Below are 23,301 nucleotides of genomic sequence, written 5' to 3' on the forward strand. Positions count from 1 at the left end.
TCCTTGATATGATGCTTTTTTCTTTGTCCTAATGACAACTCTAGGCCATTCTGGTTGGGAAAACCCCCAGGTGGCTCCCAATCTTCTACCCAATTAATTCAAAGTCATTTCATGAGGCAAGTCATTTTCACAACAAACACAACACAGACACAAATCAATTACAATGTAGTTTATTAGCAAATTTCAACTATCCATATTCCACTTATTCCCTATCTAAGCATTAGTAACCAAGAGATAATTAAATTAATACATCCAATCCTGACATTAAGGAGTAATTATATTAAGAAGCACACTTTAAAAATGTTCAAATTCTTAAGAAATTTCACCATGAAATTTATGAGTACTTAAACAGAGGATTTTAAGATATAAAAAGACAGGCTGTAACTCAAATAATTATAATGTAGTATTCCAAATGTATGAATTCATATTAAAGTACGTCTGCTAAAATATAACCATCATCAAATGATTCGAGGAATTTGGCAAAATTTTGTTATGTGAACTTAAGTAATGAATAAATATATACTTTTAAGCATGATATATATGCTTTTTCTTAAAAATACATCATTTCCCCTTTTGAATTTAGAATCCTAAGCCTATTAATAAACCCATAGGAACAAATATCTCTTTGCCAAATGTTTAGCTAGAATTCTTACATTTCCTTTTTTCTGACACAAAGATTTACATATGTGCTTATTAACTGCACATTTTACATTTAACACTTTTTTAACTGTAAATTATAAAATCTACACATACCACAAAAAACTTGTATTTTGCAACAGTAAATTAATATGACATTTACTTCTACAGAACATAATTTTATGCAACATTTTATGGCATATTACACTACACCAAATCTCTGTAATGTACAATAAAAATATTTATAAAGTATTCACTATTTTAAGAGTTTATTAAAATTTAGAAGACCAAGAATAAAAAAGAATACCATCTTAAGAGATATTTGTTTCCATCTGGACAAAAATGAGTATCTAGAAAAATATATAAAATATACATTGAACTTTATAACAGATTAGGAATAATTTTAATCCTTTAACTTTCAAGTTATTTTTACTTATTAACTAATTAGTACGTGCTGTTTTAATTTGAAAACACATGATACAAAACTACTGCCACTATTTATAAGTATATAAGCTTCCAGACTTTATTCTATTTATATACTAATATAAATTCATTTAAACAAAAATATACATATACTTTTAAAAACAAGATTTGGTATATATTTAGGTATGTATTATGGTATAAATTTATGTACAAATATATATAATACATATATAATATGGTATATGTTCTATTTTATAATTTTTTACACATAATAGATCATTTCCTTTAAATGATATCCAACTCATGTATTTCACGTTTAAAATATTTCTCATCAAAGTTTAGTCAAGTTTTATAATTACTCAAGACAATTACTTCATTCCAACCCATTGTTTGAAACAAACCTAATTTTACAATTTCTTTAAATCCTTCAGAAAATAAGCTTAATTACAATGTCTAAAGATAATGTATGAATTTTTGGTTTTTCATTTAAAATTACTGGCATTAATTGGTATTACCCCCAATTGAAAAGGACAATGAATTTTAATTTAAGTCTTTCCATCTTACTATAATGTCTTATGAAGTAACATTTCCAAAGTAACATTTAAAGATATTAAAAAGTATTACTAAGAAAAATTATGTGCCTGCTAAACATAGCATTTTGAGACATCTACCACCACACAGTAATCTCAGATTACTTAGAAAGAAATATACTAATGATACCATGCTAAGGGAAATTATCTGAGAAAGCTGGTACATCCAAACAATTTGTATTAAAGGGAAAAGAACACTGGAGTCATAAGATTTACCTTAGCTGTGTACTTTTGGAAAATCATTTAACCTCTTAAAAGATCAATTTCTTCTTCAATAAAATAGTTACCACTACCTCCATAGAGTTCTTTAGAAGATTATATTATATTTTAAGGATTTTTTTAATCAACACTGTTTCATGATAAAGTCAAATTTATTTGTATTTGATCCATAAATGAATCAAAAGGTTTCAAACTAAAAAGTTTTCATTATTAAATCAAAAGATACATTCTATCACACATCTTGGAATCTTGGCCATTTCTTAAAAAAAAAAAAAAGCCTACAAATATACTATTATATTATAGATCAGAAGATGGAGAGAACTAAGGCCCGTGGGCTAAATTCAGCTGGCAGCCTGTTTTTTTAAAACGAGATTTACTGAACCATAGCCACACTCATTAAATTATGTATTATCTATGGCTGCTTTACCACTACTATCCTAGAGATAAGTAATTGTGACAGGAACCAAATGGCCAACAATATTGCCTAAAATATTTACTATTGGTCCTTTACATAAAATGTTTGTTGACCCCTGCTATAAATGACTACAAACTGAATTGGACAATGTATCCAAAAGAGATGAGGGAAGAAAAAACAAATCAAAAAAATATTAAAATATACACCTAAATTAAATGCCTCATAATGCCACTCCAAAATCCTAAAAATCTAAACTCCAAATGTAGTCAGAACTAGAATATGGAAATTTTAGTTAAAAAAATATAAAAACAATGCTAAAGTTTACTAATGGGTTTATTTAGAATAACAAAGTATATCTTTGTGCCTCTTGAAATTAAAGCCAATTATTATTTCTATTATAAAAAGTACTTATATCTACTTTATACAAATTATGTTTTTACCTGCTAATGGCTTGCTCCTCATCAGTTATTCCAGTCTCCCTGAATGCCCTGTTTGATTCCGCCAAACTCAAGGCAATTGCTCTCTGAAGATCATCTTTATCATCTCCAGTGAGATCAATCACATCTGAAAAGCAAAACTATCTTTCTCAAAATTAAAAGTCAAACAAAATGAAGGTAATTCTTATCATGGGGATTTTATACCCAATATATCTTTTCAAACCAAAGTCAGCACAAACTTAATTCTCCATAAGAGCCTCTCTGAAGAGAATGCAAACATATTTTAAATTGGTTACATTTTAAAATTTAATGTTCTTCCCTAAAAAATATGCCTAAAGCATTAAGAGCATAAATATTTTTCACTGCACAGGAATCTCAATATTTACTACAAAGCCTCTGATTAAAAGCTAATAAGCAGAAAGACTGCTAAAAACAGGATTTTACCAACAAAAATTGAAATCAATATAATTAAACATTTACATTTATGCTTTCTGAAGTTAATCCAAACATACATACATTACAGTTCATGCATACTACCACCTAGACATTATCTAACGAAGTATAATAATTAATAACTAAGATCTCAAAAATTATGCCTCAGAACTAACTGACCATAAATACATAAACAAGTGTATATGTATACATTTTTTAAAGACTGGAAGAATGTATTAAACTGTTAACAGTCGTTAATTTTGAGAAGGAGGGTTATGGGAAGAGGAAGTATCAGGACCTTTCACTTTCTATTTTAAACACTTCTCTACCACCTAAATTACTGAATGAACATGCAGTCCTCTCCATTTAAAAAAACTTCTCATTTCACAAAAAGAAATATACAAATAAATGATATTGTTTTCTTTTGTTAGAAAGAAAATAGTCTTGATGCTCTAAGTATTCTTTTTCCAAAGAATAGCGGCAACAGCCATTATTACCTTCAGAAAAAAACTTTTTAATCCAATTTTCCAATATATACTGTCAATTTCCTTCACTCAAAAGATGGCAATAATACCCCCATTATCATAAGAACCATAATATATTGCTAAGTAGAGGGTTACAAAACAGTAGGATAAGACAGAAAGCTATAGCTTTGTGTGGTTAGGCTTATGCTTACAGGTATTTTGGGTACATTTTATATTCATTTTGTTTATTTGTATTTGAGACACGTTAAAAATTGAATTTTTTCTTTGTAATCTTATAAAAAAAATTTGCAAGAGGGGAAACATAAAAAGGGGCAGGGGATGGGAAATAAAATGCCTGCATTTTACCATCTGACTCTAGGGTTATATGTAGTTACTCAAAAAGAATATGCCACACTTACTGAGAAAGAAATAATGTATATTGACAGTTTCAAAAGTCTACTTCTATTGTTACCCACACTTTCTCTCTGAAGTCACTTACAAAAAAAAATATTAAAAATATTAGAAATAATAGTTGGCTATGGAAGGTGTTTTTTAAATGTCTTTAGAGAGTATAATAAAACTTCATGAAAATGTAGTAAGTAGGGTCCAAAAAAATTCAGTCAAGTAAAATGTAGAACAGAATACAGCAAGGTACTGAAATGATGGAGCACGCCTACGTACACCAGAAAGCCGAAGGTTTCCTAAGTCTTGCTTACAAGACCCAAGTCCACCTAGATCACAGTTGTAGATGGATATCGCCTGGGTAGAGCCATCCAGTCCAGCTTCAAAACTGATGAAGAAGCTAGGACTAGAGAGGCATGAATGCACCTCAAAAAATGAGAACTATCTTGGTTATTAAATAATGACTAGAACTCAAGTGAGTAAAGAGAGAATAATGGAAGTAAAAAAAAAAATAATTTGAAAATCACAAAGCAGCAGAAAAACCGGTTTGGGGGATATGATTAATTAGCCCTCAGACTCCATTCCCTCATCCTCCTAGTGTGCTTTCTTCAACTACAGAAGGTAGAAAGATTAAAACAAAACAAAACAAAATCTATTTTCCCAATTCACTTACAGTTACATGGTTCTGAATAGAATTTAGGCTCCACCAGCTAGATGCACTAACAGGGACACAGAGCACAGAAGTGAGCGGGCAGCCACTGTTCTGCTGCTTCGGGCTATTTTCTCCAGCACGACTGAAGAGATACAGGTTGTTCCACATAGCATTCCAGGGTCCAGTTTCCAGATTCGGGGATGTCAAGAGACAGAGAGTAGAAGTGGCAACTAGACTCTGCATTCCAATGTTCAGGCATAGCTCAGTGGCAGTTACCTAATCCTGCCTGCTTGTTCTCTGGCCTGCAGCTCCAGAAGTATGTTCTTGAACTCAGCTGTCCCAGAGGCAGCCTCCAGATTCACTCACTACCTTCCTGATAGTGGCAGAGGGAGCACTTCCCTGGCTGGCCAGTCCTATAAGAATCTGGGAATCATTTCACAAGGCTGAACTAAAGATCCCTCCCCCAATCTATCCAGTGATTTTTCTTTTTTTAAGAACCTAATCACCTGTATTAAATTTCTCCTTTGAAACGATCTAGAGTGTTTACCGTTTCATGTCTGACAAGTAAAGGAAACTGGCTGGAGCAGAAACTCATTTAGAAATAGCAACAACTTATAATTAGAGCTTTTCATAATTTAATTGTAACTCAAGCAACATAAAAGCAAAAAACAAGGCAAAGTGTTCTTAACCCTATTTCATAAATAATTGAAGTTGTGAGAAATGAAGTATACCATCATTAAGAATAAAGAATGGTGGACAGGCTTTAAATTTAAGTCTTCTAACTATTAAATCTTTCCTCTATACTAGCAGATCTCCAAGACTGGTTAATGGAGCCTTGGGTATTCCCCCATGACCCTAAGAGAAGGGGGTTCCATAAGTAAAAAAATATTCTCATAAAAATACTAAAATGCTATTTGCCTTTCCTCCCGTATCATATTTGCACTGATGATACAAAACAACAGCATCTTTGTACAAATCGAGGCAGTTACCACCAAGTTCTTTGGGCAATTCACTGTATTACAACTATACATACTCACTACTGGAAAAAAAAAAAAAAAGCCAGTTTCTCTTAGATCCTTGATAAAAAGGGAAAATTTTATTGTATTAAATCTCAAACACTGATTTACGTATTCTTTTAATTCTATATAACAAAACAGGAAGTATGCATAGTACTTCTGCTGCATCCAAAGTTAAGCTTTTGCTCAAGAGAAAACACTAGTGCAATGCTTGAGTTGCAAGCCAATTAAACTGGCTGATTTTTTTTTCATGGAACACTATTTTTACTTGAAAAAACAACTAACAAACTACAAACTAGGAGGACTCAAACTTCAGAGTTTGGCAGATATTTTCTAGAGAATAAACAAAGTGAGCCTGTCACCTGCGGGAGAACAAATGAAGGTATGTGTTACCAATGAATAATGTGGACTTTTCAAGCAAAAATGATAACTTTGGAAACTTGTTTCTATCACTATGCATACATCTTCCCAACACCTAAAAGCTTTTCTGGGGAAATCAAGTGATTAACAATTTTGATTTGTATTAGAATGTACACATTCTTCCAACATTTAGAATGAAATCTTTTCCATGGTATGATAAAATCATGCATAAGTAAATCCATTCAAAGAACAAGGTAAGTTTCTAATATTTGGTCTTTGACCCATTTCCTGACACAGAGTTCCTAAATTATTTAGAATTTCCTGGGTGATAGGAGTTTCTTTTGCTCTAATGAGAGGACTCCTGCTGGACTCCTGTATAGCTTCAGGATGAATGCTGGTCACCAGAAAAACCAAACTATGATGAGAAGCTTGGAACTTTGAGAGGAACTTTTTTTCTCCGCGCAGGAGAGAAGGGCTAGAGATTAAGTTAATAATCAATCATGCCTACCTGATGAACCCTCCATAAAAGTTCCTAAAGTATGGACTTCGGAGAGCTTCCGAGTTGGTGGACATATTCTCATGCTGGGAGGGTGGCACACCCCAACTCCATGAGACAGAAGCTCCAGAGCTTGGGACCCTTCCAGACCTTGCCTTATGTACCTCTTCATCTGGCTGTTCATCTGTATCCTTTATCATATTCTTTTTATACAATAAACCAGTACATGTAAGTGTTTCCCTGAGTTCTATGAGCCATTATCGCAAATTATCAAACTCAAGGAGGAGGCTATGGGAACTCCCAATTTGTAGCGAAGTCAGACAGAAGTGTGGGTAACCTGGGGACCCACTACTTGTGACTGGCATCTAAAGTGGGGGGCAGTCTTGTGGGACTGAGAGCCCTTAACTTATAGAATCTGAAGCTAATGTCAGGTAGACAGTGTCAGAATTGAACTGAATTGCAGGACACCCAGCTGGTGTGGGACAATCAGTCAGGTGTGGAAAAAAATTCACGCATCTGGTGTCAGAAGTATTTTGAGTGTAAGCAAAGGAAGAAACAAGCAATAGTATTCTTTCATGCTAGCATGATAGGTTAATCAGAGACTACCGGTCCTTAACTGAAAAGGTGGGGCTTTTTCCTTTAAGCAATGGAGGAGGTTTATTTATTATTTGTAATTTCATTATAATCACAATAATTTTTCTCCATGATGTTCCCATTACTCCATAAAGCTTCTTCTTTCCATAGGATATTTTAAAACAATACGGCAATCCTCAAAGACTATTATAACCTGCTCATATACCAAAAACATATGATTTTAAGACCAGATATTAACAAATTAAATGTTATTTCAACAGAATGGTTAAACATGAGTTTCTTCTTTTTCTAGAGTTAGAACAGTTTCTCCTAAAACATGAAGCATGTAATGAACTTTTGTTTCACAATGAAAACTAGCCCTCCATGACTTTCTTATATGCTTAAACTCAAAAAGGAACAGAGAACACACTTGGCTATAAATAATTTCTAACTGAAACAATTTCTAATTACAAATATAAAAATTTAGCCTTTTTAAAATTCCATTCAAATACCAGAGTATTATGAATATTTTATATCTGTGTCAAGGAAGGACCTCAGTGAAACACCAAGCTTTGTTTCAATCAACCCTCCCTCTAGTACTAGTATGAACACAACTCAAGGGCACAAATGTGTTAGTGTTAGCTGAATAACACTATAGAAAATCTCATGTTACAAAAGCCTCCATCATTTTCAAGTCTGCCCAAATTCAAACTTTTTTTTCTGTAAAGTCAGAAATATATATAACAAAACATAACACTCACCCTAATGAATCTTTCACTCTCCAAAGAATTACCATTTGAGTAAAACTTAAATACCAACTATGAAACATTTCTCTGCTCACTCCAAAATATAGGCAGTCATGAACTTAACAACGAATTCAACTTCAAATGTAGGCATTATTTATAACTCATAATTCATTGTCCCATAAAAACAGTATATTAAATGACATGAGGTTCCAAGTTAGTTTACAAAAGTCAATTTAGCCCATAATATAGTTGAAACTACAATACATGTAAAGATTTTGATTTTAGGAGAAAAAAAAGTTCTTCCACTGTTTTCCTTACCTACACAGGGTTAAACCTAAGGGAAATCCTTTTCTTTTTCTACCCCGATAAGTCCAGTTTATATTTACCACCAGCAAAGACTTCTAGGCAGGGGAATGATATGAATAGAAAGAACTGTTCGGGGAGTTAGGAGTTAAAGTGTTGAATAAGAGTTTGACAAGAGTTGGAATAATAAATACCAGGCAAGAGCAACTGAAGGGAAAAGTATACAAAAACTAACAGAACTGCAAACTAAATGATTATTTTGGGATATTAGGAAGAGCTTGTTTAAAAAAAGAAGAAAAATCACTGGGCCACAAGAAGAATGAGGATGCCCTTGAGAGAGAGGCAAATATGAACAAAGGGATGGTCAGCAGATCAGAAATAAGAAAACTACCATTCTCACCCTCACTCACTCTGCTTCACCATGGCTATATCCACACCATTCATCTCTTGAGCCAAATATACTCCTGCATAGCCTGGGATGCACCTGCCTCGGACACCCACAAGGTTTACTCCCTAACTTCACTCAGGTATCTGTATAAATGTGAACTCACCCAAGAGATAATTCCCTGACCGACTCTTTGTCTTAGCATATCTCCTGCCTGACATACAACCACATCCCTGTCACCCTCTGTCCCTTTACCCTGCTCTACTGTTTTTCATGAACTGACTACTACCTGACATTATTTATTTATTGTTTACTGTCTTTCTCCTATGTAAACTGAGACTCTGTTTTTTAATGGCCTAAAAAACTATCTGATAGAGATGAGGCAATCAGTAAATATTTATTAAACAAATAAAGGCTAAATCTAGACTACAGAATAGAGATAAAAAGGAGTGAGTCATCTTCAGAGTGGCACTAATTAGAAGACTTAAGAACATATGCTTTATCCACCTAAAATTTTTTCTAGTAAGTGAAAGGACAAATAGCATAATAAAATATCATGTTAGAAGAACAGTACTTAAAAGCAAGAAGACATACACAATGTATGTGTTTCCCACCCCACTCTCCCATTCTCCTCTGCTCCCAGTCAGCTCTTAAGATGTTCCTACTTTTCCAATCTTCTCACTGCTGAACTCAGATTCTTTCAAACAGTGAGGTCCAAAAGAACCTTCTGTGATGATGGAAATACAGTATTAATCTACACTGTCCAATATGGTAGCCACTAGGCACATGAGACTCCTACTGAGCATTAAAAATGTGTCTAGTGCAACAGAGGAACTAAATTTTAGCATTAGTTTTTAGTTCTATTTAAATCTAAGTTGCCACATGTGACTATAGGCAACTATATTGAACACCTCAACTCTAAACGATCTTGTTCTGTTTTTAATAATAGCTGCTGAAATTATAATCGCAGCATTGGTAAGGAAAGTGAATAGTAAAGGATCCATTCCTGAGTTTTGTCATAGACTTGATGGTTTTCCAAGCTGGATTGTGGAAAAAAATTAAAGTTAACATTCAGTATTAGTCAATAAAAGTTATAGCCCATGGCTATCATTCTGCCATAAAATTTAAGAAAATTCATAAAGTTACACAAATCATTTTGCAGTACATGTCTAACAGAATTCTAAGTACATGCTTAGAATAGAGTAGAAGTCTAACCTATTTGCATCCAACCGGTTACAAGTAACTTTCACACCACTGTAGCATCTCACTTTTAAACTTAACCTTGACTTTTGGGGAATCGTCAAAATAGTTTTATGCATTAGAAATCTCTATGGAAAAAGAGATTTAACTTTCTTTGCATCAATTTTTTTCTATCCATAATTACTTGTTTAACATTTTTGAAGAATGGGAAAAATATTAGCGTTCAATTAATAAAATCCTAAACTGCTTAACATAAGCAATTTACCCTTAGCAGAGATGAATGCACTAGACTTGGATCTATTTATCACTTGAGCTTTAAATCACTGTTAGCTGGCCAAGCAATATAAGACCAGAGTTCTAAGACAGAACCTCTCACTTTCTATGCAATCCTTACCTAATAATTCAATTCCTTTTGGGGGGAAAAAATACACTGATTCTAAATTTGTGAAGGGTCGACCATGTAACAGTCATTCTGATGTGTTATAACAATTTCTCTAAAACTTAAGCCAATAATATATGGCAATACTTTCTGTGTTAAAATTACCGACCCAAATCCCTCTCATCTTTTGATCCATACTTTGATTGCTCAATTGTAGTACATCTTGTTCTGGTGGGCATATACTGTTTTTTTTCCTGTTTTAAAAAAGTTCAAAAGAATTTAATGGTCATGAAAGGAAGAATATTACCTATTTGATTCCAAATTGGGCAAAAGCCTTGCATGGTCATGTCTATGACAAGAGTTTGCCATGACACAAAAACTTAGCAGAGTCTATTAAGTATATATCTATGATATCTCAACATCTTGCATTGTTTCCTAGTCCTCTCTGCATTAGTATTTTTTTACTGCACAACTCCAACACAATTTTATTTCCAATTTTAGCTGGAGGTGGGGAAGCATTCATTTGACAATCCACAATATCCAATCTGGACAAGAGATCTAAGGAGTGAAAAAAGATGCCTAAAATTTTAGCTGATATTACTTACAAATGTTTTGGGTCTTTCCTCAGAATTCAGTAGAGTATGGAAAATTACAAATGCAATAAAAAGACACCAAGTACATTACTACTTAATTCCTTATTATGCAGAGTATAAGCTTCCCTTGAAATGTTTTCTTTTTCTCTCAAAAATGAAAGATAGAAAGGACAATCATAGTCCTACTAACTACTGCAAATGTAATTACTTCTTCAATATTAAATGAAGGTTCACAAATATGTGTTAAATCTTTAAAGTGATAATTTTATCTTCTGATATACAGAGTTACGAATAACAGAAAACTTCCCCACAAGCCCCAAATGTGACTTCTATAGGATATTACTTTAAAAGCTAATCTTTTCTAGTCATTAAAAAAAGGTGTACTTTATTCCTTCTAAAGGAGCTTATAGCAACAAGGAATCTTATGTATTTAGCATTAGAGATTTTTATTTCAAAATACCAATGTTTTTTGTCAGCACCCTAACCAATAGATGGCTCACTTAAAGTTAGCAAGGCTTTATGTTTTAGCCCTGGTTCTAAGAGACTTAATACTTAGAAAAGAAGGAATAAAAAAATTTTAAAAAATTAACATGCCATATTTGAAAAAATTAAGTTACAGTATGGTCAACTTTCAAATAACAACATATTTCATATAAAACAGAAAATGCTCGAAAAGGATTTTTATATTGTTCTAAATGTCTAGAACAATCGCTTGAGAACTTCCTCACACTCTGATCGCTCCAATATACCAGACTCCTGTAGCACTTACCCAGTTTTCTCAATAGAGGCCTGTGTTTGAATATATATTTGTAATTATTTCCTACCTTTCCTTCTCACATGTTTTACCACTCCTTCCAAGAAGTAAAAATAGACACAAGACGTCATTTCTTCTCAGGACTAACAGCATAGTAATTTAAAAAATCTGTTGAATGCATGACATCTCCTTACTTTCTCACTTTTACACCATGTGACACTACTGTGACACTGACAAATTTAAATGCCGAATCTATTTCCTAAAGGCAACTGTACTTCTTAGAACTTTATGAAGTATGGTACAAATTTGTTAAATGGAAAAGAAAGTTACCTCATCAGATTTTTTTCGCCTTTTGATACTGTTATAATACAATCACCACATTTTATTTTTACAAGGGTTTTTCTCATTAATCTGCAAACAACTTTATGGACACACTATCCAACTTATTGAATTACTAATTATAAATTAGCACCTTGGTGAGAAGGATAGCACATTTTATTGATAAAGAAACCACAACAGCACACAATTTGCTCAATATGATAATCAGTTGTAATGAAACCAGAAACTCCATTTCTCTACCATTTCTTTAAAGTGAAATATAAAATTACTTAATGAGGGGCACCTGGGTGGCTCAGTTGGTTGAGTGACCGACTCTTGGTTTCAGCTCAGGTCGTGATCGTGTGATCTCGTGAGATCGAGCCCCATATTAGGCTCGATGCTCAATGTGGAGTCCGCTTGGGACTGTCTCTCCCTCTGCCTCTGCCCCTCCCCCCTGCATATGCACGGGCACGCAATCTCTCTCTCTCTCAAATAAATAAATCTTATTAAAAAAATTACTTAATGAATATTTTCCAAGAGCTACATACACAAACACACACACACACAATTTTTAATTATCATTCAATGGGACACACGCCTTCTGAAATCAGGTTTGCCTTCTCCCTAAGAGCATCTATTCAATCTCTTTTGTCCACAACATTTTCATTATTCCTTGTCAAAAGTCTTGAACAGGTGTTAACATGTGGCTTAAATAATACTTGCTGATTTTACAGAGCAAATAACATCTTCTTTTATTTAGGAAAGTCTTATAAATCCTAATTCCCTACCTACCTATAATATACTACCTCATGTCACAAAGTCTACCATCTATATTAAGAATTCACATCTATCAGTCTAAAATCTTGTCATCCTTTCCACTAGAACAATGTTTCCACTAAACCATGTTTAGTCAATTTCCTGTTTCCTTCACTTTAACGAGTTGCCTTCAGTCGAAAACCTTTTTTCCTTTCTCTACCTAATTTCATTTTCCCCCAAGTCTCGGAACCTTGAAAGACAGATGTTATTCTCACACACTAGTTCCTCCACTATTTATACTACTTCTCTTTTTTCTAACTTCTTTCAACAAGTTTCTCAACCTCATCCTTTTTCATTGGTTCTGAAACAGCTTTTTTATATATATTATCAAAAATAATTCAATGAACACTTTTTGAGAAACTATGCAAACTATTCTAGCGTGATGATAGGCACATCAATGGTCTTTTGTCCTGTTAAGCCTCCTGTTTGGTGAGAAAGAAAGGCACAAGCAAATAATTTCAAAATAACACAGTATTCATGAAGACCCAAGTACACTCTGGGTGCTACAGAAGCACTTGCTCCAACCTAGAAGCCAGGAGAAATATTCTAAAGCCAGAAGCTCCTGACCTAAGTCTTACAACACCAGAGGTAATTAAGCTGGGGGTAAAGGCTAGAGGGGATTCCAGACAGAAGGCACAGCGAGTGTAAAGACCAAAGAAATTAAATAGCACTGGGTGGATAAGAACTCCAAGCCATCCTGAATTATCACGGTTTTATAAAGTAAAAAGAGAAAAACAGGAGAAAATGAAGTTAGAGATGTAGATAGGGTCCAAAACACAGTTTGCCTTGAACGTAGACATAAACAATTAGGTCTGTCTCACATATACAAAACTTCTTCCATCACCTATTACCTATATGAGGTAGGAGTATTTCAGCTTTTGGCACATAAGATCGTTTGTGAACAAAAATATTAAGATTATCCTGAAAATTTGAAATTAAAATATTTTATCAACAACTATTAAAATAATCTTTACTGACAACAGTTATAAACAACCATGTGAATGTGTTCTTGCTAGTTGTTTTTTAACTCTGAGGAAGTCTATAAACAAAATCAGAGGGGTGCCTGGCTGACTCAGTCAGCAGAGCAGGCAACTCCTGATCTGGCGGTTGTGAGTTCAAACCCCATCCTGGGTATAGAGATTACTTAAAAATAAAATCTTTAAAAAAAAAAAGTTTCAGAAATTCTCTTCAAATACAAGTTAGTAATCAAATTTCTCAAATACAAAATGCATAAAAATAAATACCTTTTATAAAATAAATACATTTTATATAGTGCAGTCATTATATCATAATAAGATAGAGGTAACTAAACATATTTTGAAAAATTCAGTGCTACACATAAGCAGAACTATTCACATTATAAAGAAAAAGTAGAATCCCACATAAAACTTTCCATATATATATATGTGTGTGTGTGTGTGTATATGTCTGTGTATGTTTGTGTGTTTATTTTGTTACATGGTAACAAACTTTTTTCTAAAATCTTCATTTTGGTGAGGGGCGAGGGTTGAGGGAAGGGACATTCTATTAAGTGGTAAACCTATCAGTAGTTAGAAACAATAGCTTACCTTCAAAAATAATACTAAGGCCTCTACCAACACTTAAAATCCATAAAACAAATGTTTGTGCCCATATAAAATCCTGGAAATGTTTGTTTCTTTCATGAGTAACACCTATTGCTGTTCTATATCTCAAAACAATGAATACTAAATGGAATACTCTATGAAAGGCTACATAACTCAAATACAATCTTTTACGCTTGAACTGGAGAAAATAATAATGCACTAAATAAAAACATATACTCTTTTCAACTACACCTTGAACCAAGGTTAAAGTAAAGTGGTTCTTTGTCCTTCACCTCTGCTTAAACAAAACATATTCCCAAGGGAAGTTTTTCATTACATTCTTACTAAAATATTAAGAAAGAGAAGTAAACTTACTTGTGTCTGCTTGGCTTCCCACACTGATGTATCTATCATTGCCAGGAAGTGATGTTTGGTAGTAAGTTGTCTCCTCCTGCTGAGGGGTCTTGGCATTCTTTGCAGTAAGGAAAGCCACCGCTAATTCCAAGTTTCCATTACTATCCTTCAAATATCAAGAATGGAACATCAAACATTTTGGAATAACTCCATACATTCTCACATGATTTATTTAAGTTTCTCCACAGCAACTAATACTTAATAGCAAAAATCACTTTTAGATTTGAAATCATTCTATGTGATCCTAATTTTACAAACTCATCATAAACAAAGTATATTCTATTAATAGTAATTCCTTTTTCTATTAAGACTACTAATATAAGAATCAATTCTATAATTTCTTAGTTTCCCATTACCTTCACTTCTCCTTAACAAAAGTCAATCACAAACTTCTAAACAAATAAACTAAAAAATGTTTTTTGGAACTTGCCATACAAAAGGATGAGAATGAATATTTAAAACAGTACTTCTGCAAAGAAGAAATATAAACTTTAATATGGATTCTGAATGCATACCTAGAGGCAAACTTAAGCAAATGTCAGACTTGTAGGCAGAAAACAGCAAAACATTCTGAAGCTTGATAGTACAGAGAGACACACAGAACCAGACAGAAATACTCAATCCTATCAAGATGACAATCCTACCCAAATTAAGTATATAAATTTAACATAGTTCTCATCAAAAGCATATCTGGACAAAATTATTCTGAAGTTAATTTAGAAGAAAGCAGATGATAGAAAACCAAGAATTTTTATAACAGCAAAATAATGAGAAGAGACATGACCAGTTCTCTCTCTCTAGTCTCTGTAGAGTTAGTAATAAATATAACAGTTCCAGGACAGCTAATTGAAACAACATTAGGAAGCCCAGATATTAATAATGAAGTGATCTTTGTAACAGAAGGCCAGAACACCTAAGACTATGCAGGCCTCATGCACTTTAGCATACACAGAGACTGTAAAAGGAAGCCAGTGGAGGATTTTGGACAGAAATGACATGGTATGACTTATATTTTTAAAAGATCACTCTGGCTGTGTGTTGAGAATAGACTATAGGAAAGGGCTAAGGCAGAGAGTCCAACATCACATTAAATGTGAGAGGTGACAGAAGGAGAAAGATCAGGATGATTCCAAGATTTGAAACCTGAGCAACTGGAAGAATGAGGTCCCCAACCCACCCCAACTCCAATTATAGTTAGCCAGGGAAGAGAGAAAAAAGTAAGAGTGCAGTTGGAAAAGCACCACTGCTTTAAACTTTATATCACAACCATTAGAAGACTCTTAAATGACTCACCAGAAATATGGGTATAATATAATCTCTAGCTGGATAAGTAAAACAGCTGTAAAGTAATGCGCAATAACAATGGCTACATTTATCGAACACTCACTATGGGCCAAGAAATGTGCCAAATGCTTTTTATATAGTACCTCATATAATAATAATAAACTGAATGCAACAGGGATTTACACAACTTGGAGACAGACCACTTACTTTGGAGGGCTAAAAATAGATTCTTAAAATAAAACTACTGAAATCTATCAATGACATGGTGTTTCTCAAAAGTATGTTCCTTGTCAGTACGTTACTGAGAAAGTGAACTCATTATTAAACACCTTACAAATTTATACTGGGTAATGATTAAGGTTTAAGTACACTGACCGCCCCCCCCCCCACCAACTACTGGTAAATGAAACCAAAGTTAAAAAAAAAACAAACAAAAAACTATAGCATACAACTTAACTCAAAGAAAATGTGGACAACAGTTCATTTGATTAACTCTTTACGTTCATTTAATTAAACATATTTTACATGTTTCCCAAGTTAAAAAAAAAGAAAAGTGAATTCCCCAAACTTGCCCTGACAAGGTAATGGGTATAGCCTCACACTCAGAGATATAGAATGGTAAAGGCACTTTCTGAAAACAGACATGGAGTGACTGAGTCATACTTATCAGAATAAGAAAAGGACTAGCAATCATCTAAATGCCATAATCATAAAAATTGAGGTCTGACATTTTTGCTTCCTCTCCAAATACTTAGAGTTGCTTCATAAACCCTGCATTAATGCTCTAAACAGCACTGTTTCATCACTTTCCTGATAGAAAAAAAAAATGAAGCAAAGATTGCAGTAAAGGTGGAAATTAAGTGTGCCACCCCAGGACCAGGCTGCTCGGTTTCTCTTCCAGCTCACCCACATACCACACCTTCCTCAGTAGAGTTACCAGGAGGGTGTTAGCCACATAAAATACTTAGAATAGCACCTAGTACTACAGGAGCTTAATAACCGCCAGTGATTATTATCATGATTACAGTCATCTAAAAGATAAGATTATTTCTAGAAACAAATGAAGAACTTCTGGCTCGGAATCAAAAATTACATAATTAAACTCGTCTCATGGAGTAAGTTCCAAAGGACTGAAGTTGTATGTATGCCTTACAACAGCAAAAATACTATATTGCTGTTAGCCTTTAGTAGCAGTATAGAAATAACTTTAAAATGCAGTTCTAGTTCTTTTTTTTTAAGATTTATTTATATCCTATTTATAAGAGAGAGAGCAAGGCGGAGTTGGGGGAGAGGGAGAGAGAGAATCTCAAACAGGCTCCCCAACTTGTCTCCAAGTTGTGTAAATCCCTGTTGCATTCAGTTTATTATTATTATATGCGGAGAGAATCTCAAACAGCAATGAGCCCAAGGCAGGGCTGGATCTCAGGACCCTGAGATCATGACCTGAGCTGAAATCAAGAGTTGGAGGTGTAATTGACTGAGCCACCCAGGTGCCCCTGCAGTTCTAGTTCTTAAACATCTTTTATTCTCTTGCTCTTTTTCAGTGGGCATATCCATGTGATTTGATTCATCTGAGTTTCTCCATGTGAAAATGAGGGAACAACACAAGATGCAACCAAAATGATGCATTTTATTTACTGCATATACTAACCAGCTTGCTATTGAATGTTCGTAAGGTGCAATTAGTTAAATGTTAGCCAAGTTTTATTTCTCCTTGAAAGGAAAAAATGTAAGCTTCTTATCCTCTAATAATTTTCTCTCTCCTCTTTTCCCTCCCTGTATTTCTCTACCCCACCCTACTCTCTACCCCCATTTAAACTCTAACATCATAGCTCTTGAGTACAATCAGCCATCGCATTTGGATTCATATCCTTCCATTTTGCATGAAAGTGTTCCATATGGAGAAAATTATCTGTCACTCCAAGGTATCCTGGAACATTAGGCTACTGAAAACTAACATGCTCAAAATTACACCCTAAGTAAGGCTCTTACATTATAAAAGTTCTTTCCTATATCTCTATTACTACACCACAAAATGTAACTAAAAACCTTTCAAACATGGTAGGCAGTAGAGATGAGGGCGCAGCTTAAACTGTATGCCATGAAACAGAGGCCATACCTTCAAGGCTTGCTGTAGTATCTGGGCATCATTAATCCCAGTGATTTCTCTCAGCTGATTCAAAAACGTCTGCTGGTGCTAGAGGAGAAAAACCGAAATCATTACACTTTAAAATCTGAAAATATATAAGAATAATAAGAAAATAAATGACCTTTGGGTTTAAAAAAAAAAAGAAAACACAAACTAGTACAGAGAAGAAAAAATATAGGACTTGACAAAGACTTAACAAATTTCACTATTTTAGGAAGAAACCATGCTGTGGGGAGCCCTTACTCCATTCTCTTGTTTCCAAAAGGGAACTTCTACATCACTTCCCAAGGAGTCTTACTGAATTAACCAGTTTCTGGCCTATTCACTGCCTAATTTATTCCTCCCCACAAGAAAAGCAGTGATATGCACAATGGTTAAGGCTAAGAAGAATTAGGGAAAACAGTTTTATCCACTGGGCTACTTTCACTAGAGGCTGAGGCTACTGAATGAAATCCTCGCAGCTCTAGCATCTCCCCGCTGCCCCGAGGGTCAGCCAGCATCCATTCACCTAGGATGTCCGAAAAAGACAGGCCAAAGGACAGGCCATGCACTAGATACGTATATTACATCATGGGGATCCTAAGATCTATTTGAGGAAAAAGAAGATCATCTCATTCTCTAATCTGTCATAAAAGATCCCAAACAGAATTAATCACTTGCCCTCATTTGCTTCAGATCTGTTGGTCTTTATGATCTATTATACTCTGTTGGAGAGAAAAAGGGATGGGATTCCACTATCAAACGATGCCCTGAACATCCCTAATTAAGAAACATGTTCCTCCTGGGATCGAGCCCCACATCGGGCTCCCTGCTGGGCGGGAAGCCTGCTTCTCCATCTCCCTTTCCCCCTGCTTGTGTTCCCTCTCTCACTGTGTCTCTCTCTGTCAAATAAATAAATAAAATCTTAAAAAAAACAAAAACAAAAACAAAACCATGTTCCTTCCTACATCTCTGTATTTCTTTAAACAAGTTCCCCAAAACTGTAAGACAGCACCATGAAATAAAGAAAGATCAATGGAAATGAAATGGAAGTCATCACTAGAATAAAAGGATCTGCTGAAATTTTTCTCGAAAATGTTTTACATTCATCTCAGTAATAAATCAGTCAAGAATCATCAACAGATGATAAAACTACGGGGTAAAAGTTTGATGAAAAACAGGATAGTTACATAGTTTCAAACTCTATTCCTGCAAATTATAAAGGGAGAAAGAATATAACTTTATAATGAAGAAACATGACAAGTACCACCTCAATCAAGTAATCAAATTTAATATTACCAATAATGGGATAAAATGACAGTATATGCCACCTGATGTTGTAGGATATAACAAGACGACAGTATCACCTATGGTATTCCTGCCCAAAATGCATAACCTGAATCTAAACTTGCAGAAGCATCAGACAAATCCAAACTGAGGGACATTTTACAAAGTAATTACTGTCATCTTTAAAATGTTTATATCATAAAAGACAAAGAGTTTCCAGATTAAAGGGGACAAAAAAGGCCTGATAATCAAATGTAATGCGGCATCTAACACTAAATGCTATACAGGACATTACTGGGACAACTGGAGAAATATGAATATGAACTGTTTAGTAATAATATTTTGTTAATATTGAATTCCTGAATTTGATAATGGCACTATAGTTATGTAAGAAAATATCTTTTTTCTTAGGAAATACACCCTGAAGTATTTAAGTTTTAAAGGGGCATGATGTCTGCAATTTACTCTGAAATAGTTCAAAAAAAAAAAAAGTTGTAGTTCTTTGTACTATCTTGCAACTTTAAATTTAAAATTATTTCAAACTTCAAAATAAGGTTTTAAAATATTCTGTATACTGATTTGTTAATGTTATAATTGTAAAATGTGCATTTCAAATTGTACTTGACAATTTAAATATGCATAATATATATATACCTTCAGAGTTGAAGGGTCCTAAACAAATTACAAAATGAAATGAAAAAATAAAAAGCATTTGAAAATCAGGTTTGAGATAACGTACGTCTAAGTATCTTCTATAGAAACCACATGTATAAGTTAGAAATTATATTCAACTACATGTAACAGAGTCCCATCTAAATAGTAGCTTCAACATACTGCAGTGTCTGTTTTTTCTAATATAATTAGAGTGAAGGTAGGCAATCCAGATCTGATAAGGCCTCCCACATGTTAAAAAAAATCTAAAGCTCCTTCTGTCTTCCCACTGAACACTCCTATATGTGACATTCATCAAACGTCTGTCACTCCATGTCTCGTCCTCAAGTATCCCGTCCAAGTTCTAGGTAGAATAAAAGGAAGGGCACAAGACAAAGGGCATAAGCCAAAACATTCTGACTTCTTTAAGAAGACCCATCTAGTGACTTCCACTTAAAGCTTCATTGAGCAGAACAAAATTGCATGGCCACTCATAGTTGCAAAGAAGGCTGGAAAACATATTTTTCAGCTAGGCAAAAAGCCACTTTGAAAATGAAATCAAGGTTCTGTTTGTGAGGAAAAGCAAAGAATGTGTATTAGATAACCATGGGCAGTATACACCACACCATCAATGATTTTTCATTTCCAATAACCTTATTAAAGAGCTGAAATAACCAAGACTATCTAACAAAATAAAAATAATAGTGTATATAAACAAGGTCATTAAAATGCCAGGAAGAATAAAATAGCTAAGTAAAAAAAATCAAACTGTCAAACTTACAGAGGTGAAAAAAGAATTCTTTAAACCTGTCAACTTTCCTTTGTTCATTTAAAATAGTACTGATAACAGCAATGGAACCATGACTAAGTTACTCAATACCAAACATCATAATATTAAAGATGTAGAAAAATTTTACAGAAATTCTTCTTATCTAAGGTCTCATTTTACTTAACATAAAAAACTTAGATTTTATACACCTCTCTGTAATCTCACCACCACCAGCACTCCAAACTCCATTCTTTACACAGAGCATTATTTCCCTCAACTGCAAATTACCTGGTCATGGATCAGGGAAAGACTACTGAATACCTCCCCCAAATCAGTCATTTATACAAATGTTACCAGCTATTATTTATAAAGTTGGAAAAATGGAAACAATACAAATGTCCTCCCACTAAGGAAGTGGTTCTAAACTTTAATGTGCAGAAGAATGACCTGATGAGTTTGATAATAATCAAGATTCTCAGGCCCCAGCCCCAGAAACTGTGATTCCAGCAGGGTCAGGGTTGAAGGCTAAGGGATCTGCATTTTTAATAAGTATCTTAGATGATTTTTATACAGATGGACTTAGAGGCACAGTCTGAGTCAAGCAAACAACTGCATATTTTTAAATACCAAATATATAACCTATATAGAAATTATCTTCACAAAATCATATTAAGCTAAAGTGATGGAACACAAAATAGTATACACATTAATGACTACAAGGTAAAATGTAAACACAAATATAAAGCTCAGAAAAGATTACAAGAGCCTGTGTTAGACTCGCAATTCTCTCATCTCTGTATCCATACCTTTTGCCACTTTTAACTCCCTCCCACTAGAGAGTTTCCTTTCTGCATTGATGATGAACTTGGCCATGTGACATGCTTTCACAAATGACATATTAAAGACAGTCATGCAGATATGAAATGTATTTGCATGACTGGGCTTCCCTCCTGAACTTCTGTAACTTCCTTAAGGAGAACATGGCCCTGGGTAGCCCACTTGCCCCAGAAAAAGGAGGCACCCATGGAGCAGAGCCACCCCAACCAACCTGAAAAATCTGTGAACATGATGACAGTATTTTGGTACACCACTAATTTTTGGAGTAGCCTGTTATTGTCAGAGTTGACTGATAGTGCATTTTTTAAATTTAAAATTATTTAGATTTTACTAAAATACTTAGTATTTTATTAAAGAGAAACAACGTCTTTGAAATTTTATAGTTTGTAGCTATAACTTGACATTTTATCTTTCACAATAAAGTCAACTAAATATCTTAGAAAAAAAATAATCCAGGCGTATCTCTAGCATAGTTCATGATCTCATGAATTTTGACAGAAAATGAAATAAGGAGGAGAAAATGACTGGGGTGGAGAAGAAGGCTGAGTGGGAAGGAGAAAAGGTGAAAAAAATTTCTTGGTTTAGTTACCAAGAAATGAGAGATCAGAAGAGGTGAGCTTATGAGAAAAATTCTAAGTTTATGGCACAGAAGCCACCTCATTTGTAGTTTTCTCCTTTGTTACTGGCATCTTCCAGCTGTGCTTTTCCTGTCTTTGAAAACCTGCACCTTCATTTCCTACAATTATATGTTTTTGTTGTTGCTATTTCTGTTGTAATTAAGACCCTCGTCTTTCTTTCAAGGTTTGCACCTTTCTATTTATCACATTTCTGATCTGCATATACCCTGCTCAACTAAAAATGTCCTGCATATGGGTTCTCTCCTCCTGGACTAGCAACTTTGGATCCAAGATGGATCCAACCCACTTCCCTCTCTAGAGCTCCTTTTATGAGCTCTGAGGTCTTTTTTGTATGAATTTATATACTAAAGTATAAGGAGGAGGATGCAATCTGTTCACACTGCTGGACCAAGAAAGACAAGACACAATGTTCAAAGAAATTCAGCAGCTGCAAACACCACAGAAATCAATAAGCTAACAAGCCAAGACTTCATGCAGGCCTTCAGATTCCTTCCTCAGTGTTATTTTTATCACATGATTACAGCTTTAAGTGCGCACTATGTGCAAAATACAGTACTATACACACTTTGGGAAAAGGAAGCATCAGTAATTCCAATATAAATTAAGAATCAGAGAGTTCTACAGAAATTCTTTCCCTCCCCAGTTGACCCTACCTAATGTTGGGTTTGTTTTAAATGTTTCAGTAAATATACAGCATATTTAACACTGGTATAACTTCTTGAGAATGCAAAAAGAGGAATCACTGGCTTAGACCAAAGAAAGAAGGTAAGCATTTATTATGTTCTTGCTGTATGCCAAGTGTTTTAAGTGCTTCCAGTTTATAATCTCACTCAATATCAGTATACATGCACACATGCGTGCACACACACACACCCCCTCCAAAAAGTTACTCTCATTTCATGGCTAACAAGGCTTCAAGAGATTATTAAGTACAGAGACAGGAATGAAAACAGGTTTTTCAAATTCCATGGCCCATACCCTTTCCATATTTTCTCTGTATCTGATTTTGGAGATTAAAGATTCAGTGAAAAATGAAAACTCAGTGCAAAAATCCAATACTATCTTCATGTAAAATACTTAAATAATGGCACAAAAAAAAAGTGGAGCACCACTGACTAA

At 34.1% G+C, this 23,301-nt stretch overlaps 1 protein-coding gene across 1 annotated transcript in view; it reads right to left on the reverse strand.

The window, feature by feature from the left end:
• The window catches only part of USP25 (ubiquitin specific peptidase 25), a 130,448-nt gene that overhangs the window by 88,400 nt on the left and 18,747 nt on the right, over window positions 1-23,301 (reverse strand). Inside the window, exons 2-4 of the mRNA XM_021679295.2 lie at window positions 17,992-18,069; window positions 14,550-14,694; window positions 2,724-2,847 (exon numbers count right to left, since the gene is read on the reverse strand). Coding sequence (XP_021534970.2) covers window positions 2,724-2,847; window positions 14,550-14,694; window positions 17,992-18,069 — 347 coding nt within the window. The remainder of the gene's footprint in view (window positions 1-2,723; window positions 2,848-14,549; window positions 14,695-17,991; window positions 18,070-23,301) is intronic.

The sequence above is a fragment of the Neomonachus schauinslandi genome, chromosome 1 (genome assembly GCF_002201575.2).
Source record: "Neomonachus schauinslandi chromosome 1, ASM220157v2, whole genome shotgun sequence".
Lineage (NCBI taxonomy): Eukaryota > Metazoa > Chordata > Mammalia > Carnivora > Phocidae > Neomonachus > Neomonachus schauinslandi.